Source organism: Gracilinanus agilis, chromosome 5, assembly GCF_016433145.1.
Source record: "Gracilinanus agilis isolate LMUSP501 chromosome 5, AgileGrace, whole genome shotgun sequence".
NCBI classification, from domain to species: domain Eukaryota; kingdom Metazoa; phylum Chordata; class Mammalia; order Didelphimorphia; family Didelphidae; genus Gracilinanus; species Gracilinanus agilis.
In genome coordinates this window covers 306,397,218-306,421,607 of record NC_058134.1, presented here as the reverse complement: position 1 = coordinate 306,421,607, position 24,390 = coordinate 306,397,218, and the positions used below count along the sequence as shown (strand labels likewise).

The following is a 24,390-nucleotide window of genomic DNA, read 5'->3' as shown; positions in this document are numbered from 1 at the left end:
TGGGAATCCCCTGCGCAGGTCACTGCCCTCGGCCTCAGCGTCCTTATTTTAAAACAGCCAGAAGGGGTATGCAGACTAGGGAGCCATTGAGCACGTTTACCCGCCTACTCGGGACAGTACTCCACTAACACACCAGAGGGCGCTCGAGGGTGCGTGGATGGAGATCTGGCAGTGCTCATGCGTGGCACCACCAGCCACCGCCCTATCGTCCCTTTAGGCTCCGCCCCTGCGCAGGCGCAGCATCATCCCTTCGCGTCCGCTGGACTCACGCCCATTCGCTGCGCAGGCGCTTTGGCCTCCAGTCAAGGGCGGCCTCGGCAGTTGCCGGCTGATGCCCATTGGACCAAACCTGCTCGAAGGCGCGTGTATTAATCTCGCGAGATCGCAAAAAGAAAAAGCTTCCCAAAGGGGGGGACCCTGCAGGCGCGTGTGAGAGGTAAGCGCATGCGCCCCCCCCAACCCGGGGCGGTAGGCGGGACCAACGGGAGTGGGAGGGGGGCTTCGTGCCACTGCACCGCGGCCCCCTCCCCCCCAGGAGCCAGGTTCTGATAGCCAACATTAAGTACCTGCAGTGTACAAAGTACGGGGCGAAGGAGGGAGAATCACAGGAGTGCAGCCAGGGCGAACTCGAGGGCAGGGGACTGGCTGGGGCAAAGGCCGGGAGGTGGAAGCCTGCGTGAACACCCCCCACCCCCCCTTCTCCTAGCCAGACCCCACGATGGGGAAACTGCAGCTGAGAGGAGAAAGGTGCTGATGGGGCAGGGCAAGCCCCAGCTCTCCCTGCCTGCTTCACCCCCACCCCCACGTGTGTTCCAGGGCTCTGCTGTGAGATGTGGCCCGTCCGGGCTCCAGGCCTCTGGCGCCTCGCCCTGGCTCGCCTGCGCTGGGCTGCGCGTCCCTGCTCCTCAGGCTCTGCCGGCCCTGGCAGCAGGGGTCCCCTGGGCGCCCCAGGGCTGCGCACCCGCTTGCTGGTGACCGGGCTCTTTGGGGCCGGCTTGGCTGCAGCGTGGCTCTCCGCGCGTGAGGAGAAAGAGCAGCGGCGGCAGCAGCGGCGGCTAGAGGCCCTCCGCAGCGCTGCTGTGGGCCAGGGTGACTTCCAGCTGGTGGACCACATGGGCCAGCCCCGGTGCAAGGCTGACTTCGTGGGTCAGTGGGTGCTCCTGTACTTCGGCTTCACGCACTGCCCAGACGTGTGCCCGGAGGAGCTAGAGAAGCTGGCCACCGTGGTCCGCACGCTGGAGGCCGAACCAGGCCTGCCCTCCGTGCAGCCCCTCTTCATCACCGTGGACCCCGAACGGGACGACGTGGCCGCTGTGGGCCGCTACGTGCGCGAGTTCCACCCTCGGCTACTGGGGCTCACGGGCACCCCCGAGCAGGTGCGCCAGGCCAGTCAGGCCTACCGGGTCTACTACAGCGCTGGGCCTCGGGACGAGGATCAGGACTACATCGTGGACCACTCCATCATCATCTACCTGCTCAACCCTGATGGGCTCTTCACAGACTACTATGGCCGGAGCAAGACGGAGGAGCAGATCGTGGCCAGTGTGAGGGGTCACATGGCCGCCTTCCGCAGTGTGCGCTCCTGAGCTCCCGCCCCATGTCTGGGCCCCCACCTCCATTATCTCCACACGTGGGCTCCACACGGGTGGGGCAATAAATGTATTTTTTGTACAAAAATGCAGTAAGCTTGAAGGGCACATTGGGGCCTTGACTAGAGCTAAGACACCTGGGTTTGGGGGAGGGGGAAGGGGAACACTGCCCTCCCACGGCCTTAGGCTCTGGCTAAATGCAGCCACCCAGTCTCTAGGGGTAGGGAGGCTCCCATGTCTCCCCCCTCCCCCCCAATCATCTAGGTACCAAAGAAGGTAGTCTGGCCAAACTTTGGGCAAAACATGGAAAAATATCACTGCTGGCTGCAGCCCAACAAGTAGGGGGGCTCACACACTATCAGGGCAGGACCATAGAGGGGGCTGTGTACGTCTGGAAGCGTTCATTGGCTCTCTGACGGCTCAGGAGTCTTAGGGACATGGTGTCCACAGCCTCTTCGAGGCCAGGCTTCTGGGCGATCTCCACGGTGTAGTCATTGGCCTGGTGGGAGGAAAGGGAGGCTGGGAACAGGCCTTGGCCCTGCTGGCTTGGGGCCCCTCCCCAGTGCCCAGCCCCTACTCACCAGCTGCAAGGAGGCCAGCATAGAGCGGCACACCTCAAAGGCCGGCTTGCCAGCCACCAGCTCAGCAAAGGGACACCACTCATTGAGCTGCTTAAAGCTGGCTACCACTTGGTCCCCGTAATTATGGATGTCAAATGGAACATGCTCCTCCTGGAGGGAGGAAAGGAGCAAGGGTTACCTGCTGCCACCACCAGCCACTGCCACCCCCCAGTGGGTGAAGGAAGCCCAGAGGTCTGCCAGGTGCTGGATGCGAGGAGGCCCAGGGTCCCATCCTCACCTGTTCCTGGAGTAGGGGGCCAATGGTATCCTCCCAGTCACGGATACGCTGAGACAGCTCAGTCTCATGAACATACTTCTGAGAGTTGGCAATAAATAATTCCTGAGAAAAGGAAAGGGGGCTCAGGAGGTCTTTGGGCCAGGTGTGTGCCCACCCCACTGACCCTTGCACCTGGCTCTAGAGCAGAACCTACCACATTTCTCTGGACCAACTCCTCGTAGCTCAGTGGAGGGATGACTTCTGGCTCTGGGGGAGGAAGGCAGGGCTACAGGTCAGCTCCACATTGGGACAACTTTTGTGGCCTTTCCCTCCCGCCATTCCACATACCCCCAAGCCCCTAGGCCTACCTGGAGCTTCCTCCAAGGACTCCATGGGCTCCACGTCTTCGAGCTCCAGGAAGCTATCTAAGAAGGGGAATGGGGGGAGCTGGCACCACCCATCCACCAGCCCCAGTGCCCCCCTCCCCTTTCCTTCCCCACCAGGGCTGCCAAAGGACAGCCTGGGCCCCAGGGGTTACCTCCCCCTCCAAGGTGCTCCAGGGACTCCTCCACACGCTCCTCCTCTAAGGCCTGCAGTCTTTCCTGGACCTTGGTCAGCTGCTGCTCAGTGACCTGGAAGCACACAAGGCTAACGAGGTTAGTCCTCTAGCCTCATGGGCCTGGAGATGGCTTCATGCCCTTCTGCCAACATCCCTCTAACATCTGCTCTGCACAGGGAGGAATGGTGGCAGAAGGCCTGGAGACCTGCCTTCCCAGAGAGAGACAGACTTCAGGGACCTGGCAGGGCTAAGGACAGTGGCTGGGGCCTTGGGGCTTGTTGCTTCTGGCCCCATTCTCCCCAGTGCCTCAGTAGCTTCCCAAGCAAGAGGCTGCTCAACGCTGCTGTCCTGCCTCTCTCCTCATGGACATGCTTGTCTAGCCCCCACTGCCTTCACCTCTCCCCTCCGCAGCTTCCGAAGAGTATCCATCTGCTTCTTGAGATGCTTCCAGTAGAGGGCTTCCATGTCTGTACAAAGAGATGTCGCTGGGGCCTCTGGTTCTGGTCCGGGGGGGCAGTTTAAAGCCCCCCGTGATGTCTCAGGCCTGCTACCCCTCTTGCCACCCCCCAAGGGGTTTCGGGCTCTTCCCCAGGCTCACCTGCAAACGTGGGGCCTTTGGGCTGAGGTTTCTTGGAGTTTTCACCGCCACTATCTGAAGAGAGAAGTGAGTGATCAGCTGGGTACCCATTGGACATCACTTTAGCCCCTTGTGGCCTCCACCCACCTAGGACTACTCACAAGCTGCCAGGTACCATTCATGGAAGCCCTGGAGTCTAGTGGAGGTCTTCCTTTTCCGTTTGCCTGATGAGTTCTCTTCCAAGTGCTGTGGCAAAGAGTAAGGGCTACCTGGGAAGCAGAGCCAGGAAGTCAGGCAAAGGAGCTGCCCAAAAGGGATGGACACCAGGAGAAAAGGTGGCTGCCCCCGGGCCAGCCTCCCCACTGGGCCACCAGAGCCCTGGGGACAGGGACCAAAGCCCTCTGGGTCTTAGATTCCCTTGGCTCTGCTAGAGGCTCCCCCACAGTGCACACCCACCTTCACCCCCATTTCTCATTACCTTTCTTGAAGGGCTTGCCTTCCAGGGAGTCAAAGGGGTCCAGGTTCTGCCAGTGATTTCGGGATTCCTAAGGCACATGACACATAGGAGACACTGAGCCAAGAGCCACGTACTTGGGGCTCTGTTGTGTGATCCCCAGTAAGGCTAGATATTGGGCTGTTTGCCTCATCGGAGAGTTTTGGGGGAGCTTTGCCCACAAGGTGCCCCAGGAAAGGAGTCAGGCCTGTTTAGAACCAGAGAAATTTTGGAAGGGATCCTCTCCCCCCACCTATCCCCCAGCACCTCCCAACCTCCCAGCAGCCCCCCCCCCAAACTCCAGCTCTTCTTGCCTTTTGGTACCACGATGGATGGGGGATAGCAGCAGTGGCTCTGCCCCGCAGAGTGTACCTCTTTGGTTTCGGGGTGGCCTAGGAGAGAACACCGAGGACATCACCTTTATTGCCTATTGTACCACCCCCAAAGACTAATAGACAATCCAACAAAACCAGCTCGTCTGAATTTGGCCCAGAGCCCCAGAGTGACAGCTGGGACCCTGCTACCCCACTGAAAGGGGTCACCACCACTTGGGAACAGAGCTGAGCTTGGGTGAGGTCAGCCAAGGACAGATGGCAGCAAGGACCTGAGGACTTTACCACACTTCACAGGCTTTACACCATCCCTTGGAACTAGGGTAAAACATGCCAAAAAACTCAGGCAGGCCCAGGGTGTCCTGGGAACAAGCCCAGATGACCCGCCCATATTCATTTAACTGTGGTTCATCTACCTGAAATTCTAAGGGCCCCACACACTTCTGACTGATCTGGGAATAATCCAAAGAATCACTAGAGCCCTTGAAAGTTTGTAAAGTACTTCAAAGCTATTTTTCCCCAAAGCCTGTGAGGTGGGAACTCTAGACAACATTGTCCCCATTTTAGAGGTATAGAAACTGAGTAACCTCACTGCCCTCTGTCACCCCTCACCCTCACCCTCCACAGGGCTCCACCTGCTGCTGGATCCCCTGTTCAGGGGGCTTTGGAGAGACGGCAGGCACCTCTGGGACCTCATTAGGTAGGTCCCCACCCACATCATCATCTTCACCTTCAGATAAGGCTGCCTCTAGAGAAGGGAAGGGAGGAGAGGATGAGGACCAGCCTGGCCAGGAATAACGGCCAGGCAACTCCTGCAGGCCCAAGGAGCTCCCCAGGAAGTAGGGGCTGCCAGGCTCTCAAGAATCCTCTAGGTAAAACTGAGTTCTGATTCACTTCCATTTAAAATAGAAGGAAAGAAAGGAGGGGAGGGAGACTGAGGCTGCCTGAGGCTCAGACTTGAAGGGGAGGTCCAGGGGGTCCCTTTGGCCAGCCAGATCTTCAGCACTTTAGAGAAGGGCCAGAGCAAGGCTGAATAAGGGCCTCAGCTCCACACCTGGCTTTTCATCATCGTCCTGGGAGAAATCGAGCACTGGGGCCGGAGACATGCACACAGAGACATCCATGGGCACTTCCTCAGGCCTCTCAGCATCTGTAAAGAACGGTATGAGAAGGGGATGGGGGGAGTTCAGGTCTGGGAATTCCAAATTAATCTTTGTATCAAAGGACACATTCTAGGGGAAAGGGACCTTTAAGGAATGGTCATTGGAGGAGGCGGGATGCTGTCTAGGGAAAGCCTGGCACTCCTTTCAGGCCAGACATGGACTGAAGCACTGCCCTCAAGCTATGCAAAGTCCCTGGCCATTGTAGGTGCCTGTCTGCAAAACGGGACGTGTCTGACCACGTGCCCTCCCCAAGGAACTCCCCTGCCTGTAGGAAAGAACAGCCAGGTCTTGGCTTGGCCCTCACAGCTCAGTCTCTCTTCCAGGCCATCCCATCTTAACTAGCCATTGGGATTTGCTTGCTGCCTCCCAACTGCCCTCTGTGCCTTGGCTGGGGCTGCCCCTGGCGTCTGATGGTGGAGGAAGGGCCTTTCCAGTGCTAAGCTGTGAGCCCTTGCCTCCTCTTGGTATGATGGCCTGGCGTCGCTTCTCTCTCAGAGCAGAGGCTCTCTTCCCTGCCCTCTCCTCAAGAGCAGGGCCTGTCCTTGCCGTTCTCTGTATCCCCTGCACCCAGCATAATGCCTGGCAATCACAGGTGCTTAATAAATGCCTGCTGGATGGAGATAACTGCTGTCTCTTGACTTCGCTGGTCTTAGGGTTCTTCTGAGGAACAGCTGCGTCCTGAGCCCAATGCAAGGGACAGCCCCCTCCCCAGACTCCTTCTGGCTCCATGCCCCTCTCACCTAGCTGGGTCCTTGGAAGTATGTGCTCCATTGGGGACAGACCTCCTGGCTCCAGCATGAAGGCACCACTGGGGTGAGGGGTGGATGTGTTCATCCGGAAATCCTTACGGCTGGCCAGGATCTCCCCTTGCCGGCTGTGCTAGCAAATAACCATGTTCTGAGGAGAGACCTTTGAGGGCCAACCCCTGCCTCGGGCAGGCCACAGGCTCAAGGGCAGACAGAGAAGCCTCCCAGGGAGGCACAGAAGGGTACTGGGGGCAGAGTGGGCAAGGGTTGGGAGGGTGTCACCTGTACCTGTAGAGTGGGTTGTTTTTCTTCTCTTCTTCATCAGGGGGCACCAGGGCCATGGGCACCAAGGGGATGACAAGTACCGCCTGACAAGGGGGCACAGAGTCACCTTCCAGGTCCTTTCTCCCCACCCCCACCCTTGTCACAGCACCAAGGTCAGCAATGTGGCCAAAGGTGCCACTTACATTGGGAGATTGGTCATTCTTCAGGTCGATGTTTGCCCGGGGGTCTGGGAGGTCATCCAGAGACAGAAACTGCAGGGAAACAGAGGCAACAATTGGCAGGGCCTGCAACGGCCTAGCATGGGCCAAGCGGGGTGAGCAAAGGGCATGTACACAGCATCAGTGTGGCTCAAGCCGCAGGAAGCCTCACCTCTTCCTCAGGTTCTGGGGGAGCTCCGCAGCTGGCATCCCCATCATGCCCATCTGGCTGCACAGATGTGGGCTGCTTATTCCGTCTGGGGGAGAAAAACAGGGACAGGTTGGCTTTTCCCTAAATGGGAAAGTCAGTGCAAGTTGTCAGAGAATAGTTGGGGATGCTCCAGGTTAAGTGCTGGGGGGGTGTTCCTGGGCCAACAGCTCCTTGGGGAAGTTGCCCAATCTCTGCCCAGCACCTGAGCCTTTCCTCCAGTTCTTCAAGCAATTCATTTTTTATTTTTAACAATCAGCAAGGAGATGGGCATTTCCATATATGAAGCAGAATATAAAAAGAGGCTTTGTGGCTTCTTCAGCCCACAATGGACCCTGCACGAATTTTTAGCATTCTCCTGCTTGTCCAAGTTTCCTCCCATCCTTACTTTTTGCCTGAGATGAAATCCAGGGCCTGGTAGACCAGCGAGTAGAGGTACTCCACCTGCCAAAGGGAAGGGAGACATGGGGTGAGGAGAGGAACCCATGCCCGGACATAGCAGGGCAGCACAGCTGACCGACCGGCTGGGGCTGGGTCCAAAGCAAAGGTCCTCCCAGGTAGCAGCATCCTAAAGCATGCACATGTGTGCAAAAGAGCCCAGTGATGCTTCTCAGGCTCGGGGCAGGCAAATCAATCCAATTTTGATCCTATTTATTGAGTGCCTCATCTCCTGAATACAGAGCACTGCCAGGAGCCACTGTGCCACGAGAGGAAGCAGAGATCCTGAAGGCAAGGCCTGGGACAGAGCCCAAAGGCAGGGAGCCCAGGGGGCCCAGGGGCCCGGGGATGGGGTAGGCTGACCTCAAGCAAGGCCATGCCAAAGCAGGGGCCAGAAGAAGGGTACAAACACTCTGCAAAGGAGAGCTGCATCGAAGGAGGGAATCTCAAAGGTCCTTCTCTTAGAGGTCTTTGTGAATAAGCAGGAAATAGCCTGTCTGCCCTTAGAGCAAAGGCCTAGCCCACCTGGGAACATGTGTGAGCACGGCTCAAGGGCCCCCCAGAAGAGAAGGAACCCTGGGGTGCCTCCTTCCAGCTCCTGGCAAATGAATCGAGGTGTACACAAATCAATCCTCCCACGTTTCACCCCCCCCCCCCATGCTGCTGCATGGAGAAGTGGGGGAGAGCCTATCACCAGCTGCCAGGCACTCACCTTCTTACTGTAGACACAGGCCGACCCTTGAATCAGCAGTGCAGCTTCAATGAAGTTCATGGTGGTTTTGCCTTCATCGAAAGAAATGCAGATCTGGTCCAGCTTCAGGCCATGTGAGAAGGGATACAGAAAGGGAAGTGAACAATCCCTACCCCCACGGGGTTCAATCCCACCTGTAGGCCTTTGCTCATACTGTTCCTAACACTAAGAAAATCCCCCTTCCTGCCTTCTCCACTTCCTGCCCAGGCTGGTTTAATTGGAGGGCAGGGTTTATGGGATTAAGCTCAAAAGGCAGTAAGAAAGTACTGGCCTGAGGAGGGCTTTAAATGCCCACATAGACGGTGGGCACTGAGGAGGCCCTGAGGGCTTCCAGCAGGCAAAGAGTGAAATCAGGGGCCTGAAACTCCCTGACAACCCTTCTCTGAGCCCTTGCCAGGACCAGATGGCTCAGGCCTCCCTCTCTTTGAGGAAACAATTTCTGCCATTGTCCTGGTCACCCAAGTGACCTCTGACAATTATAGACAAGGATAGGGCCCTCCTTAGTCCTAGGTCAGCCTATGAGCCCCCAACCAACTGCTTTTTATTTCTCTTTTAAAGTACTAATGTTTTTTACTTCCTCTGACAAACAGATGCCCAAGAGCATAAGTATTATAACCCCATGAGCCGAAACCAGCCAAAGAGCAAGAAATCTGAACCCAGTTTCTAGCTTTTTAAAACATTTTCTTTTGTCAACTGAAATCTTGGCTTGCTACCTCCCAGGTGCCTTCTGTGGAGAGTGATGCATTTATCTAGCCCTTTAATGCTCACATGTATTAACTCTTTTGATCCTTAAAACAACCTGAAATGCTGATGCTATTATTATTCTCAATTAACATATGGGGAAACTGAGGCACCAAACAGTTAAGTGACTTGCCCAGGGTCTCATAACTCATAAATGTCTGAGGGTGGATTTGAATTTGGGTCCTCCTGCCTCCAAGTCCAACACTATCAAAGACCCAGAACCTGGGAAAACTCAAACTAGGGATAGGATGGCCTGAGCTTAAGCCAGATTCAACTACTTCCTAATTCTATAACCTCTCTGGACCTCAGCCCCTGGCCTTCTCACTACTGCCTTTGAGATTCAGCTCAAAGGGGGCAGTGAAATAGCTAAGTGGATAGAGAACCAGGCCTAGAGGCAGGAGGTCCTGGGTTCAAATCTAGCCTCAGTCACTTCTTAGCTGGGTGACTCTGGGCAAGTCTTAACTCCCACTGTCTAGACTTTACCACCCATCTGCCTTAGAACCAATACATAGTATTGATTCTAAGACGGAAGGTGAAGGATTTTAAAAAAAGACAGCTCAAGCCACTGCAGAGGATAGTTCTGGCTCCCCTAGCAGGCAATGCCTTCCCCACGGGGTGTCCTTTCATCTCCTCTGAAGGTGTCTTGTCAAGACCCAGTTATTCACATGTTGCCTCCCCCATTCTAATGAATGTGAGCCCCTTGCTTGGATAGTTTTGGCTTTTTTCCATTTCTTTTTCTTCCCAGTTTGCCTGGCATATAATAAAGGTTTGATGACTCAGTGACTTGACTAAAGGATGCCTCTTAGGCCCTTTCCCAAGGAGAGGGATGGATCCAAGTCACTCAAGCATATTGGGAATAGGAATGGCTGAACCAGACCCAAAAAGTTGTGACTGGGTCAATGTCCACCTGGAGGCTGTTAGTGACCTGTCTCAGGGCTCAGGCTAACTCTCTTAAGGTCCCACCCCACTCCAGTTTTTAACTTTCTCTAAATTTTGGTTCTCTGCCTGATCTCTCAATCTTCCCATCTCCATCCTCACCCTTCTTTGGAAAGGAGGCTGGTGAGGTGACCCTGTAAGGCCTGGGCAGAGGTGGGGGGGCCCCACAAGGACTCCTAGGTAGGAACAAGTCTCGGGCAGGGCAGGGAACCCGTTTGTATAACGGCACCTATGGGGGTACCCAGAGATCACTAGCATATTGGGGGCTCAAACGACTGAGTAAAAGGCAGATAGTCAACAGGGGTGGGGCAGATACAGTGGTGCCCTTCTGCCCCCCCCCCCCAACACCTGTGCTGGCATGAAGGGCCAGCTTTGAGGTTTACCAGATGCTTTACCACATTTTACAGACAAGGAAACTGAGGCTGAAACTTGGTCCCAATAAGATTTCCCCGTCACACAGGCCCCCTTCCCCCTTCTGATGATGCAGACCCTCATCCCCTCACCTCTGGACTATAGCAGCAGCCTTCCTCAAGCCTCTCCCTCCCTCCAATCCAGCATTCAACCAACAAAATGATTTCCCAGCAAATAGGAAATGCTGAAGCTCTAGTTAGCCCAGGCCCCTAACAACCTCCTTCCCCATCGGTACCCTTCCATGATGATCTGAGCCCCCAGGCTATTCTAGAAACACTGCGCTCCATCTCCGGCCCACTGCCCTCCCGGGGCTTCTACCGAAAGCCTTCCCCCACTGGGAAAAGGCAATCAATTTCTCGTCGGGCACCGCCCACCTCCCTGTCCGCATCACGAAATAGACAAGGTAATGAACACTTCGTGGAACCTCAGGAAGCTCCGTGCGTGCGAGCAGGGGGTCCTCCCACGGGCTCCAAGGGCAGGAACCCCGGCCCCCAGCTAAGGGAACCCAATGTGCACTTAATCAATGCACTCTTAGCCCGGGAAGGCCGGGCTCTTCACCTCCAGAAAGGCCCCGCTAGAACCTCCCCAGAACACCAGGCCTAGTCCTGGTCTCCGCTGACGTCACCGCCCAGCCCCTCCTTCTCCGACCCCGTCGTGACGTCACCTCCTCCAGGTATTCGCCCAGCTGCGCCGCCACATCCACCTCCCAGTTCTTGGTGAGGTCGCGGATGGGTTGCAGGAGGTGGGCGAAGCGGCTCTCGACGTCCTCCATGGGCGGGCAGGCTGCCGGGACTCCCGCTCCAGGCTCCGCTTCTTCCTCAGGCCACAGTAGCGGCCGCTCGGTCTGGCGCCATTTTTGCGTTTCCCGCTCAGGGTGCTACGTGACGACTAAAGGCGGAGCCGGGCACAGACCTGTGACGTCACGGATGGGAGGGAGGAGCGGGGCTTGATGGGTGGAGCGTTGGTGGCACCTACAGGGCGGGGGGCCAGACTCCTTCTTGAGGCATAGTGGGGCTGGGCCAACACGAAAGGGAGGGAGGCCCCTCGCGTGGGGCTGGGCTATCACGTGAGGGCGGGGCCAAGGTCCTCTCGGTCTGGGCGAAGATCGTGCCGTTGCTGAAGTCGAGCTTTTGCAAGCTGGGACTAGGGGGAGGAGAGGGTGGAAGGGTGGAGACGCTGACCTACGGCACCACGTGGGACGGAGTTTGAACGAATGCGAGACCATGGAAGGGGCGGGGCGATTACGTAACTAGAGAGGGCGGGACGAAGCGAGGGGGAGGGAGCTAGCTCCCTTCTCGCTCCGGGCAGCCCTCCCGGAGGCGGAGCCAAAGCTCTCTGGCGTCACTCGAAGGCGGGGTCGAAGAGAGGGGCGGGGCCAGCTGCAGGCGGGCCGACGTGTCTCTGCAGCCCCTACCCTGTCTCGGACCCGGACCGTCCGCCATGGCTGGCTCGCTGCAGCCCAGGCGCCTGTTCCTGCAGGGTGTGGCGGCTGCCTTCATGTTCGCCTTCGCTTCTCTCTACGCGCAGATCCCGGGTGAGGTCGCGGGACCCCGGGACTCTCCCCCAGCAGACCTGTCCAACTTGGATCCTCTCCCCTCCCCCAGGAATCTCCCTTCCACACCCTACCCCGGGGAATCCCCTTTCCAGACTCCCTCTGGTGACCCTCCCCTTGAAGATCCTCCTCCCCCTGGGATCCTCCTCCCTTCCCCTTGGAATTCTCCTCTCTTCAACCTGGGGATCCTTGTTCCTCCTCCTGATCCTCCCACCTTTCTCTGAGAATCCAGTCGAAGTTCTCAGCCCTTCCTTTCTGCACCTCGCCCCCGGCTCATTTCTCCCCTCCCTTCTGTCGCTCCTCTCGAGGTCCCCTCCTCAGACCTTACTAACCTGCTCGTCCCATTCCATTTTCCCTTGGAATGTCCCCACTGCAGACTCCCACGCGCTCTAGCCCTCTGTCATCCCTTCCCATCTCCTGCCCCTCTGCCCCAGAGGAAACCTCTAGACCTGGCCCACTAGTTCCCCCTGGAACTCCTTCCTCCCCCTCTACCCCTAGCCCACTTGGCATCCCCCACCACTGCCAGACCCAGTGCCCAAGGAGACTCATAACACACTTTCTCCCCATTGCCCTTAGTCCTTTCCAGATGGCTCCTGGGACAGGGGGTGAGCACAGTCCTTCCCTTTCCTACTGGCTCTTCATCTGCACCCAGGCTGACCAGCCTCCCCTGAGCCCCAGCTCCCCTCCTGACCAGCCTTCTCCCCCACCCCCAACCCAGGGCTCTATGGGCGGGAGGGGATCCTGCCTGCCCGGAAGATGCTCCGGCCTCTGGGGAAGGGTCTCTGGCAGCAGCTGTGGGAGGTCCCCACGCTGCTCTGGCTGTCCCCAAGCCTGGGACTGGACACAGAGCAAGGCATGGAGCTGCTGAGCCTTCTGGGGACACTGTGCAGCCTGGGGGCCCTACTGGTGCCTGCCTTGCGCCACAGCCTTCTCTACTTGCTGCTCTGGACTCTCTACCTCTCCCTTTACCAGGTGAGAAAGGGTCCTGTGGGACCCCTGCTTGCCTTGGCCTGAGCTCTGCTAGGGAAAAGGACCCTGTGAGGCCTTCCCCTTCCCACTCCCTTCTGCTCTGGAGGGAAGCCACCGGCCAGTTCTGCCCACCCACTTCCTGCTGGACGCTCCAGACTCTGCAGGCCCTGGGATCTCGCTTCCTTCCCTTCCTTTCCCTTCCCAGGGGACATTAGGGGGAAAGTGTAGGAAAGTTGCTTCTGCTTTTCCCCTTCCCTCCCCCACCTTAAAGCCCCTGGGGGAGGGGAAGGAGCTGCCCCTGGCCAGCCTGGCTGCCCTACAGCCCTTTCTGCCTTCCTGCAGGTGGGACAGGTGTTCCTGTACTTCCAGTGGTAAGTGGCCAGGCTGGCTACATGCCTCCATCCCAGGGTGAACTGTCAGAACTGGCCAGGCCCAGCAGGGGATGGCCAAGGTCCTTGGAAGCTATAGTAGGGGGACTGGGAATTCCCTATGTCCAGAGAGGCAATACAGTGTGGGAGGGAGGCCGGGAACAGAGCTGGCACCCCTTTGTTTTTCACTGGGGACTCCAGACTGGTGGGGCCACAGCTGTGCCCTTTCCAAAGGGTGGGCAGGTGGGTGGTCCTGGGCTCCTGTGCAGTGAGCCCACCCCGACCCCCCAGGGACTCCCTGCTGCTGGAGACAGGGTTCCTGGCTGTGCTGGTAGCCCCTCTGCAGCCCTCCCGGGGCAGGGAGACGAGTGGCCCGCCCCATGCAGATGTCCCCTTCTGGCTGGTTCGATGGCTTCTTTTCCGACTCATGTTCGCCTCTGGAGTGGTCAAACTCACCAGCCGCTGCCCCACTTGGTGGGGGCTTACAGGTGAGTGGGCTTCCTGGAACCTGACCCAGCCATGCTGCCACCCCCCTACCCCAACAGTGCCACCACCCTGACGTCCCAGCCAGAGGGCCCTGCCCAGGGCAGCCTGGCTTAGGCCTCAGCTCTGCCTCCCACAGCCCTGACCTACCACTATGAGACCCAGTGTCTGCCCACACCTGCCGCCTGGTTTGCCCATCATCTGCCCGTCTGGCTGCACAAGCTCAGTGTGGTTGCCACCTTCCTCATCGAGATCGCTGTGCCCATCCTGTTCTTTGCCCCCATCCGCCGGCTCCGCCTCGCTGCCTTCTATTCCCAGGTAGGCCCCAGCAGAGGGTCCTCGGCCCGCGGCCGCCTTTCTTCCTTCCTGGCCTAGCTAAGAGCCTGCTTTAGCCTTGTGCTACCAGCATGGGAATGCCCGTCCTGGCCCTGCCAGCTTCCATTCCCCAAGGAAGGCTGGCCCAGCTGTACAGGCGGCTGGGGACGGAGAGCCCCAGGGAAGAGGACCGGCAGGGGCAGCTCAGCAGCTTCGGGGAAATGGAAGCTACTCCTGCCCAGGGAGGAAGGCAGGATGCCCAGTTCATGCAGATGACAGGCAGCTGGAAGCCGGGGAGATCAGGGTTGGCCTGTTGGGCTCCCTGGGAAGGGCAGGACTGGCCACAGGTAGTGGTGGGAGGGCTAGGCCGGAGAGAAGGCTTCCAGCAAGGCTACAGTCAGGACTAGACCGGATCACTGTGGAAGCCCCTTCCAGCCCTGATGGCCCACCTGAAATCCCACTGGGGGACAGAAGGGGCTGGCAATGGCAGGCCTGGAGCTTGTTTTGTTCCTTGGCTAGTGCTCCCTCCTGTGCTGCCCTCCCCTTGCTCCCTCCCTTCCCTCCTTTCCCTCCCTCCTTCCTCTGCTCCCTCCTCCTACTCCCTCCCTCCCTTCTCTGCCCCTCCCTCTGCCCCTTCCTATGCTCCCTCCTCTGCTCCCTCCCTTGTGGAGTTGCTGCCACTGACTTTGCCCTGTTCCCCCTTCCTCAGGCCTTACTCCAGATCCTGATCATCATCACGGGGAACTATAACTTCTTCAACCTGCTCACCCTGGTGCTCACCACATCACTGCTAGACGACAAGCACGTGTCCTGGTGGCTGGGCCCAGGCCGAGCAAAGCAGCCACCTGCTGGTTAGTGTGAGCCCCTGGACAGTGCCACCCGCTCCCTCCCCCTGGGTAGTGCCTCCTTCACCCTCTCCCTGGGCAGTGCCACCCGCTCCCTGGCCTGGACCATGGGTCAGGGATCTGGCTGGGCAGGCTCCCACTCCACAGATCTTGGGCCCCAGCACCCACCTTCTGTCTTTGTCCCTGCAGCATGGACTGGGCGGCTGCTGACCGCCTCGACCCTGCTGTTGGAGGCGGCCGTCTATGGGCTCCTGGCCTACGGTACGGTTCACTACTTTGACCTGGAACTGGACAAAGAATGGGGCAGCATCCAGGCCAAAACAGGTAGGTCGAGGAGGGAGAGGTGAGCTTCTGGACTTGGCAGGGAGGAGTGGACTGGGACGTGGGAGAAGGGGGTCACCGTCCACTCCCCTCCTGACCCGCTCCTCCCCCTCCACAGCCTTTACTTTTCACGAATTTTCCCAGTGGCTGAAGGTGGTCACGATGCCCTCCGTGTGGCTGGGCATTGCCTCGCTGCTCTGGGTGCTACTCGGCGCCCTGTACAGGTACCTGGGTGGGGGGGTGGGGCCCCTTGTCCAGCTCCATCCTTGTGGTCCAGCCAATCTGGAGGGCGAGAGGAGGTGGGACGGGAAGCGCAGCCCCAGGAGAGGGTCATCCTCGTCCCCAGGTGTGCCCGGATCCGCAGGTGGCCGGGGAAGCTCAAGGCTGCTGTCCAATTGTCCATCGTCGGTGCGGCCACCGCGGCCATGTTTACGATCAGCCTGGTGAGTGGGGACGGGGCAGGGGTGGGCCTTGGTGCTGTAGGGCCTGGCATGGCTGGGCAAGGGGCACCCACACTGTCCTGTGACTCAGGTGCCCTACACCTACCTGGAGCCGGGCACCAACAGGCAGCTCTGGGCCGGGGCCCACCGGCTCTTCAGCACCGTGGAACACCTGCAGCTGGCTAACTCCTACGGCCTCTTCCGACGCATGACGGGCCTGGCTGGGCGGCCTGAGGTGGTCTTAGAGGGCAGCTACGACGGCCAGAGCTGGACGGTGAGGGCCCTGGGATGCCAGTCTGGGCCCTGGCGGGGGACTTGGGCTCATCTCCCAGATTGCAGCTGTTGCCACATTCTCTCAGTTCTGAGTCCCCCGAATCCTCCCCACGCCACTGCCACAGGAGCCCGCAGGCACCTGGACAATCACGAGGGCCCAGGCTCCTCTCCCCATCTTGTCTGGTCTCCTCCCGGCTTCCCAAAGAGTCTTTCTCAGGCACAGATGTGACTGTGTCACTCTCTTACTGAGATATTCCTCAATGGCTCTCCATTACCTGAGGGTCAAGCATAGGCTCTTCCTACTGTTCTTGGAGCTGCTGTTCCCCTGCCTGGCCTCTGGGCATTCCCACAAGCCCTCCCCATCCCTTGCTTCCCATCACACCCCTCTGGGATGCACTCCGTCCGCATCTTTCAGCATCCTCCACCTGGCATGTGGCCTCCTCTGGGAAGCCCTCTCTGATTCCCTAGCAAAAGAAGATGTTGCCTAGTTCTTGGCACCTCTTTGAGCTGCCTCCTTTGACTCACACTTCCCTGTCCTGTGCCTTATTCTCCCATCAGGGAGTAAATCCTGAGAGATATCCCTGTCTCCATACCCCGAGGACCCAGCAGGCACAGGAAGCCCTTAGGGACCTGGGACGGTAGGGTCGGGGAGACTGTGCCGGCCAAGCTCTCACCTCTTGCCTTTCCTGGCTCCCCAAGGAGATCGAGTTCATGTACAAACCAGGGAATGTCAGCGTGGCTCCCCCCCTCGTGGTGCCCCATCAGCCCCGCTTGGATTGGCAGATGTGGTTTGCCGCCCTGGGCCATCACACCCACAGCCCCTGGTTCTCCAGTCTCGTCTACCGCCTCCTTCAGGGGAAGGCACAGGGTGAGGAGAAGGGCTGAGCAGGAGGGAGCGGAGGGCCTAATGAGGAGAAGGGCCAGGAGAGAGTGGGGGGCCTAGTGAGGAGAGGGACCGGGGGGAGGGAGCAGGGGTTTTAAGGGGGGTTTGGGGAGGGCGCAGCATTCTCAGTAGCTTCCTTCCCCAATCCAGTGATCCGCCTGCTACAAGTGGACACCTCCAGGTACCCATTCTGGGAGCAGCCACCCACGTATATCCGGGCCCAGCTCTACAAGTACTGGTTCTCACGGCCTGGCGAGCAAAGGTGAAGACCAGGGGGCAGGAGTCAGGCCCTGGTGGGGGCAGGGGGCAGGGGTGAGGCCTTAGGCCAAGGAGGGGGCATGGAGAGCAGCAGCGCAGCCACACTGACCTTCTCATGGCAAGCCCTTTGCAGGCTTGGAGCAGGGCAGGGCATGAAGTGGCCTCCATTCCCTTTCCTGTCTCTTAGCCAGTGGTGGCGGCGAAAGTGGTCTGAGGAGTTCTTTCCCCAGGTGACTCTGGGGGACCCTAAGCTGGAGTCGTTGCTGGCACAGTTTGGCCTTCAGGTAGGGAGTGGCGGAGGGGCCAGGGCTGGGCTGGGGCTGGGGCAGAGCACTGAGGGACACACGTGTGTGTGGCCAGGGCGAGGGCTGGGGCCTCGGGAGAGCCGGCAGCTTACCCCCTTCCTGTCTGACTTTGGAGGAGTCCCTTTCCCTCTCTGACACTCAGTTTCTCCACATGTGAAATGGAGAGTCTTGCTAAAGCTTCTAACATTGCCAAAAGGTCCACAATGATTACCAGAGTTGTTGGGGGCCGTCGGCGAGATATCCACCTCCCTCTTCTCCCCAGGACAAGAGCCCAGGCCGACCCCCACCCAGCTCAGCTAGCCCGCTACCTCAAGCCCTGCGCTGGCTGCGGAACCAGCTGACTCCCCTGGCTGCCCCAGTGCTGCTCTGGGGCCTCATCTGCTCGGTAGTGGCCATTCACATCTTCCAGGCACTGCTGTTTCCCGGGCCCCGGAGGCCTGAAACAGTGGGTGGTGAGAAGAACAAGCCACCCTCTCAGAAGGAGAAGGTGGGTAAGGAGCGGTCCCAGCCCCAGGGCCCAGAGGGGGCTGGAAACAGCTCCAAGGGAACCCGGAGAAAGAAGTAACACTGTTGAGCCTGGATCTTAGGCTGCTTCTCAGGCATGGCTCCCCTGCTCTGGGGAAGCAGGGGCCTGTGGGGCTGGAAAGGTGGAGACAGGATGTTTTTGGGACACCACCGCCACCAGCCCCCACCAAGCTCAGGACCTTCTTGGCCTCCCCCATCTGCTGCATTCTGGGCCCATTCTCAGGGCCAGCTTCAAATGCCTTAGTGAGACTGTCTGACTCTCCTGGGCTGGGCTGCGCTGCCCAGGCCAGACGCACCCGGACTTCCTTCTGGTGTGTAAGATGGATGGACAGAAGTCTTCCTCTCGTTTTCTAAATAAAGAAAAGAATGTCTTTGGCCTTTTTCCATCCTTGGGCTTGTGGGCAGCAGAGGGTGGAGCAGGCCTGGGGTTGAGGCAGACTTAGGAGGGGAGAAGAGCCAGCCAGGTCTCAGAGGAGTGAGAAGCTGGACTTGAGCAGCCTAGGAACTGGCTGGCCCCTCTCTCCCTAAGCCTGGGTCCTCTGCTGCCTGGGAAAGGGCAGCAGAAACCCAGCTCTGCCTCGGCCTAGAGCTGTCATGCCCTTGGCAGTTGCTGTCCCTCTCTTAGCCTCCAGGCCTCTCTGCCAGCCTACCCAGGGCCTCAGAGCATGGGCTTTGAAGAAGCAGATGCTGTTGGGCATCGTCGTTAGGGTCGAGGAGCAGGGCCCTGATCTTGGACGGAGAGTCCAGGCTGGCGACACACCGGCACTGATCAGAGGCAGCAGCATCACGGAGCTGAGTATCCCACCTTCCCAGGCTTCAGCACGGCCGAGTATAAAGTGAGTCAGGCTCAAATCAGGAGGCCCTTCTCTGCTCATACCAGACAAAAGACAGTTGTGTATGGCAAGGGAGGTCTGGGCACGAGACTTCGCCAGCAAGTGCCCACCCCCTAAATGATTGCTAAGAATGGGGAGCTCACCACCTCTCAAAGCAGCTCCTGCTTGGAAGTGTTCTTTCAGACAGACATTGGGCCCAAATCAGCATTTCCATCCCTCTTGCCCCATTGCTTCTTGCTCTGCCCTGGCGTCAAGCTGCCTCCTGACAGCCCTTCCAGGCCAGGGACCCTCATGAGCCCTAGGCTGAAGGCCCTGTTCTGCCCTGGCCACCTTTTGGACTCTGCAGCTGGTCAGTTTCCTTCTTAAAAGCTGTGCTCCAGACCTGGACGGAGGCTCCAGAGGAGGCCTGGACAGGGCAGAGAAGCTACTCCCAACCCCATGCTAGGCTCTTTGGGCCTCTGGCCTAGGAAGACTCCAGCCATATCTTGGAGCCACACTGCATTGGCCCATTTTTCTTTCTCGGTGTCTCTGTCTTCCTCTCCTTCTCCCCTCTGGCTCCCTCTTTCTTTCTCTCTGGGTCTCTTGCATACCCAGAGGACTACTGATCCTGAGCGAAGGGTAGAGAGGGAGCCAGAGAGGGATCTGTCAGGACGGAAGGGTTGTCATAGGTCCTGACGTCAAACCTGTGGGCTGCCCCAGGACAGCTTTTGGAGTCTCTCTTGGAAAGAAGCACAGGCTTCCCTGGGCTTGGTGGCCTTTCCACAGAGCCCTGCTGGGCCCCTGCTAGATGGACAACTGCAGGAGTGGTTGGGCCGTGAACACTCAAGATGGGGGACTGTGCTCCAGGCATAAGGGGGCCTAGAAGACAGCACATGCTGGGATCTTAGGGAGCATGGGACTTGGTGATAGGGCAGCAAGAAGCCTTTAGTGTGGGGCTCAATGGAGATGCTGAGGGAAGAAACAAAGGGAAAGGAGAGGATTGTTCTGTTCAGTCCAGTCTAGGCCCTGCAGAGCCCCTCCCTCGCTAGGTCCAAGAAGGCCAAGGACTGCCAGCCCAGAGGGTCAGAAAGGGGCTCTGCTGGGGGTTCCTGCCCCTTTGGGTTGGGGTCCTTGTCATGAGGTTAGGATTAGGGGCCTCAGGTTTGAGGATCTCTGGTCCAGATCCCTGAACTCAAGGGATCAGGCACCTTGGTGGGAGGTAGCCACTTGCACCCAGTGTGAAGCCAAGGGCAGCTCTCCTGGGGATGAGGCAGGAGCCAGAGTTGGGGGGGGGGGGGGGGGATGGAGAATGTAAGTCCTTCCCAGAGGGACAAGGCGAGAGAGGCAAGTCAAATGCCAACTGTCAGCTGTGAGCTCCCTGCCCCCACCCCCACCCCATCTCTCCCCCAGAGGGTTTGGAGCCTCCTCTTCTGCCTGGCTCCAGACTCTGCCCTTGCCTGGGAGCTTCAGGCTGTGTGTGAACAAATGGGGAAAATGACTGCCTCAAGTAAGGAATTCTGCCCCAACACCTTGTCTTACCAGTCTTGGGCTCAGTTTTGACTCGCTCCCCACCCTTTCAGGCTGAACCTGGAATTGCTGTAGCCACCCTTCAGGAACCACAGAGCCTGTGCCAACGCATCGCCTGCCCTGGGGTTCGAGATCCCCGGGCAGCCATCAGGCCCGGCTGATCTGCTGGCACAGGGGCAGCTCCATCCAGGGCAATGGAGCAATGGAGTCAATCCTACCGTGTGGGGGGCTAAGTAAGGGCCATGGCAGAGAGCACGGCATCTTAGGAGAGAGTGGAATGGGGCTGCTCTCACAGTGCTGGGGGAGAGAAAGCTTCCCTATTGCCTGTGCTATCAGTGGCTATGACTGGCCTTTGCTGCTGCCAAGCCTGAGCCCTCAACCCTCCCATGGCCGGAGGTAGGGCAGGATCCGAAGGGATGATGAGACTTGTGGTGTAAACAATGTGTATTAGAGACCCTTCCCTCAAAAAAACACTTACTATCATGGAACATATTTACACCATTGAGGGAGGACTCCTGCAGACAGATAGGCTGCCTTCACATACAGAGACAGCTGGCAAGTGGCAGAAAGGTTACTACTAGCCCTAGGGGGAAGAATAAGGGCAGTGCCGAGATCAGGAGCCACAGAAGACATCAAGTCCAGAGGCAGACAGATGGCTCTGGACAGAGAACCAAGCCTAGAGATGGGAGGTCCTGGGTTCAAATCTGATTTCAAACACTTTCTAGCTGTGTGACCTTGGGCAAGTCTGCCTAGTCCTTGCTGCTCTTCTGCCATGGAACCAATACACAGATGGAAGGGAAGGATTAAAAAAAAAAGTCATTAAGTCCAGTCTCTGCCTTTTAAAGTTAGGGAAACTGAAGTCCAGGAAGGTAGAGTCTCTTAAGCCAGAGGAATGCAAACTTCTTAAAGGTAGGGACTGTTTTGGTTTGGTCTTCGTGTCCCCCAGTGCCTAGCACAAACCGTACTCACAGCAAGCCCTTCAGGAATGCTTTTTTTCTAGTGGATGAGATTGAATTGACCAGGAAAGGGTTGCTGAATGGTTGACTAGACTCCCAAATCTGCTTGGACACCTCCACACGAGCACCCCCCAGATATCTCCTGGTCACTGTGTCCTGAACAGGGACGATCATATTCCCCAGCTCCTCCTGGCTCGCCTGTCTCATCCTTCTAGGCCACCAGTTTTGAAGCCTTGGGATCTTTTTCTTCTCCCTCATCCTTCAGTGAAGACTTCACGAATTCTCTCCTGCAGTTCAGACCCTCATCACTTCTTGCCCAGGCTAGTACGATCATCTCCTAATTGTTCTCTCCTTTCTCTGATCTAATCTCCATAAAGCTCCCCAAACCATCTTCAGAGGGATGGGTGTGATCGCAGCTCTCCCTTTCTCATAAAGCGTGCAATGGCTCCCTTTGGTCTCCAGGATGATGTTCTGGCTTCCATTGCCTTCTATCGGCCTTCCTCAGGGATTTCCCATCGCCCACCTCTCTACACAAACTTCCCGTGGCTTCCCCTCCATTCACCTGCTCTACCTCCTGGGTAGTCTGGTTCATCCCTGAAATGTGCACTCCCCATTTCATCTCTTGGAGCCTGTGTTCCCTCCCAGCCAGAACAGGCAGGTTGTGACTGACTCCTGTCCCCTGACTGCTGACTTTGCTTCATTTTTTTTTTTAAGCCTTCCCTTCTGTCTCAGAATCAATGCAATATATTGATTCCAAGGCAGAATAGCAATAAAGGCCCATTTCTTCACAACCTTTCCAACCCTGCCTCTGGTCTTATTTCCTGCCCCGCTCCCTCTTCCCAAGTCTGCAGCCTTCTCCAAAGAGGTCTCCCAGTGGCCTGAGTGCTCCTTCTTCTTCTCAGCTCCCTGGTTTGTACTTATTGTTATAGGAACTAAGAGCAATCGATGTGACCCCCTTCCTGGCCCATGACTCCAGCCACACTCTCATGACATGGATTTGCCAAGCCCTGACCCACTTGAGCTCTTTGCTGTTTCTTCTGAATGCCAATCCCTGATCTCTGAGCCCTGAGGCCAACCTTTCCACAGCTGGAGCCTTGATATTATAATCAGAAATTCTTTAGCTCTGCCTCATTACAGAGCCCTGCCATCTTGGAGTTAATACAGTGTATTGACTCTAAGGTAGAAGAGTGGTAAGGGTAGGCAATGGAACTTAAGTGACTCGCCCACAGTCACACAGCTGGGAAGTATCTGAGGCCAGATTGGAGCCTAGGACCTCCCAGGCTCTAGGCCTGACTCTCAATCCACTGAGCTACCCAGCTGCCCCCTCTAAAGGCCTTCTTAACCCCGCATTCTCCCTCCCTCCCTTTCCATCTCTGCCTCATCCTCCCAGTCCTAATCCCTGAAACACCTGACTCCCAAAGCCCCCTGTTCCTTCAGAGTCCTAATCCCTGTCCCTCCCAAGGCATCTGAGCCCCCCACCCCAGTTCCTTCTCAATCCTGAACCCCTCCCCAAGCTGGTGAGAGTCCCCAAGACGCTAATGCTTGTACACATACACAAGTGAGTCTTTATTGATGGGTTGCTCTGGGTCTGGCCTGAGTGGCTCATCCCATCCTGGCCCAGCTCCCCCTCCCCCCACCCGACCTCAGGAGCCGGGGCTAGGTTCTGGGGGCCCCTTAGCCAAAGGACTTAGAGCCGCCGAAGTCACCAGGAGCAGGAGCTTCAGGATTTGGGCCCCACTCAGATATTGACTGGTTCTTCGGGGTCACATAATTCAAGGAAGCAGCCCTTTTCTAAGGCCCGTTTTTCTCGGCCTCCTATGGGGATGGGGGGCATTTCAGCCAACTCAAGGGCATTTGCTGGAAGGTAAGCAGCATCATCCGGCGCCTCCTCAGGGAGAGGGCTGGGAGGGAAAGGAGGCCCATAGGCCCATTCCATCAGCACCTTGGGCCAGGCCTAACTCGCAGAATCAGCTCCTCCCCTTGGCCTAGGCTCCAACCCTCGCTTCCCTGCTGGCAGCCCTCCAAGAGCAAGTCTCCCAGGCTTGCGAACTGAGCCCCACGGCCCCCCAGAATCCTTTCTCCCTGCTCTCACTTCACTCTTAGCCTCTCGTGGTCAGACCTTTAGCCTGTAGGCTTCCAGGGTCCTTCCCTCTAGTCCCAGCCTCTAGGAAGAGCCTCCTTCCCCTTCTCCTCGGCAGGCCCCGGGAAGGTGGAGAGAGGCCTCAAACCTAGGGATGTTATGTTGTTTCCATTCGCAGTAGGATGGATTCTGCCCTCCTACCATCCAGCCCTGAGCTAGTCATTTCCTTTTGGTCTGTCCTTGGGAGGTGGAACAGCGTGGACCAGATCTAGGATCAGATCCAGGAACAGAAGGGCCCTTATTCTGGTCTCTGAACCCTTTCATCTCGACTCTCTGGGAGTTTGGGGCCTCCGTTCCAGTCTTCGTGGGCCTGTGCCTTCCCTGCCCTCTCCCAGCAGAGCTGGCAGGCCTTCTGAAGGTATCCTCGGCCCCCCATTCGCCTTCACGTTGCCGCCCCTGGCTCATCCTCCCAGTCGTCGGCTCTGGGTACTGAGGTATGGGGAGGGGGGTCCCGGGTATGCCGGGTCCTGGCATTTCTGGAATGAGGCCCGAGGGGTCCAACGGGACTAGACTGACCTGGTCCAGACTCCAGAGAGTGACAGGTCCAGAAGGCCCAGGAGGATGATAAATAATGGCAGCCCCCGGAGCATGGTGGAGGAGGAAGGGTCTGAAGGGAGGCAGCTGGCGGAGCCACAGGCGGCACGGAGGAGAAGAGTGGGACCAGAACAGGTGTGGGAGGACAGAGAAGGGGCCCTGAATTGGGGCCCGAACCTCCTGGAAGTCCCCTGCTCCCTCCCTTTTCGCGTCCCCCCATATTCCACTGGGACGGAGAGATTGGGGAGGAGGTGCGTGAGGGGGGGCAAGGGACGAGGGCGACCGAGGGGTCCAGGAGAGGGCACGGGGCAGCCCTTAGGAAGGCCGGGCGAGGGAGGCTCCAGGAGAGCAGTGAGGGGCCCCCACGGGAAGCGGGGCAGTGGGGGAGAGGTGGGCAGCCAGAGGCAGAGATTGCCAGAGGGACGATACCAGAGCTTTCTCGGAATGCTGCTGTCTTCCTTTCTTCACAGGAGGATATGGCAGCTCCCCAACCAGGCCAGACCAGAAATACTCCTTTGCTGGGGGCGGAGCTGGACTTTGGGTCACAGGTTCCCCCTCCCCTCCCGAGGTCAGAGAGGCCCATTCCCGGGCTCCAGACTGCCGGCAGTGCCCTCAGCCTCT

General features: G+C 58.1%; 3 protein-coding genes across 4 annotated transcripts; 2 read left to right on the top strand and 1 right to left on the bottom strand.

The window, feature by feature from the left end:
- Positions 1-350: 350 nt before the first annotated feature.
- On the top strand, positions 351-1,663 carry LOC123250752 (protein SCO2 homolog, mitochondrial). Its single transcript, XM_044679988.1, has 2 exons — positions 351-436; positions 817-1,663. The coding sequence occupies exon 2, from the start codon at positions 831-833 to the stop codon at positions 1,584-1,586; it is 756 nt and encodes a 251-aa protein (XP_044535923.1). The 5' UTR covers positions 351-436; positions 817-830; the 3' UTR covers positions 1,587-1,663.
- A 101-nt stretch (positions 1,664-1,764) lies between these two features.
- Positions 1,765-11,110, bottom strand: NCAPH2 (non-SMC condensin II complex subunit H2). The gene is made up of 20 exons (XM_044679987.1): positions 10,928-11,110; positions 8,137-8,238; positions 7,375-7,430; positions 6,951-7,035; positions 6,764-6,832; positions 6,585-6,664; positions 6,291-6,424; positions 5,442-5,537; positions 5,023-5,135; positions 4,370-4,447; positions 4,041-4,107; positions 3,724-3,831; positions 3,584-3,637; positions 3,382-3,452; positions 2,965-3,058; positions 2,795-2,851; positions 2,641-2,693; positions 2,448-2,549; positions 2,171-2,320; positions 1,765-2,088 (listed from the first exon to the last, which is right to left on the bottom strand). Exons 1-20 carry the CDS (start codon positions 11,033-11,035, stop codon positions 1,948-1,950), a joined length of 1,818 nt encoding a protein of 605 aa, XP_044535922.1. The 5' UTR covers positions 11,036-11,110; the 3' UTR covers positions 1,765-1,947.
- A 569-nt stretch (positions 11,111-11,679) lies between these two features.
- LMF2 (lipase maturation factor 2) lies at positions 11,680-18,171 on the top strand. Of its 2 annotated transcripts, none has more exons than XM_044677396.1 (14): positions 11,680-11,797; positions 12,534-12,787; positions 13,127-13,155; positions 13,444-13,640; positions 13,775-13,953; positions 14,660-14,801; positions 14,985-15,119; positions 15,235-15,340; positions 15,463-15,559; positions 15,648-15,830; positions 16,529-16,697; positions 16,863-16,974; positions 17,158-17,254; positions 17,538-18,171. In XM_044677396.1, exons 1-14 carry the CDS (start codon positions 11,704-11,706, stop codon positions 17,838-17,840), a joined length of 2,097 nt encoding a protein of 698 aa, XP_044533331.1. In that variant the 5' UTR covers positions 11,680-11,703; the 3' UTR covers positions 17,841-18,171. The 2 variants fall into 2 exon arrangements, with proteins under 2 accessions (XP_044533331.1, XP_044533332.1); XM_044677397.1 differs by having other exon boundaries at positions 11,771-11,797; positions 12,392-12,787.
- Positions 18,172-24,390: the final 6,219 nt, after the last annotated feature.

Bases quoted from the DNA above. Each gene is read 5' to 3' on its own strand.
- NCAPH2 (XM_044679987.1), bottom strand. From the start codon at position 11,035: ATGGAGGACGTCGAGAGCCGCTTCGCCCACCTCCTGCAACCCATCCGC. The intron at 5,136-5,441 runs GTGTGGAGCTGA...TCCCTTCTCTAG, and splicing joins GGACGATGATGAAAAGCCAG to AGGCAGCCTTATCTGAAGGT. The intron at 3,832-4,040 runs GTAATGAGAAAT...TCTGCTTCCCAG, and splicing joins AGGCAAGCCCTTCAAGAAAG to GTAGCCCTTACTCTTTGCCA.
- LMF2 (XM_044677396.1), top strand. From the start codon at position 11,704: ATGGCTGGCTCGCTGCAGCCCAGGCGCCTGTTCCTGCAGGGTGTGGCG. The intron at 15,560-15,647 runs GTGAGTGGGGAC...CCTGTGACTCAG, and splicing joins CCATGTTTACGATCAGCCTG to GTGCCCTACACCTACCTGGA. The intron at 15,831-16,528 runs GTGAGGGCCCTG...TGGCTCCCCAAG, and splicing joins ACGACGGCCAGAGCTGGACG to GAGATCGAGTTCATGTACAA.
- LOC123250752 (XM_044679988.1), top strand. From the start codon at position 831: ATGTGGCCCGTCCGGGCTCCAGGCCTCTGGCGCCTCGCCCTGGCTCGC.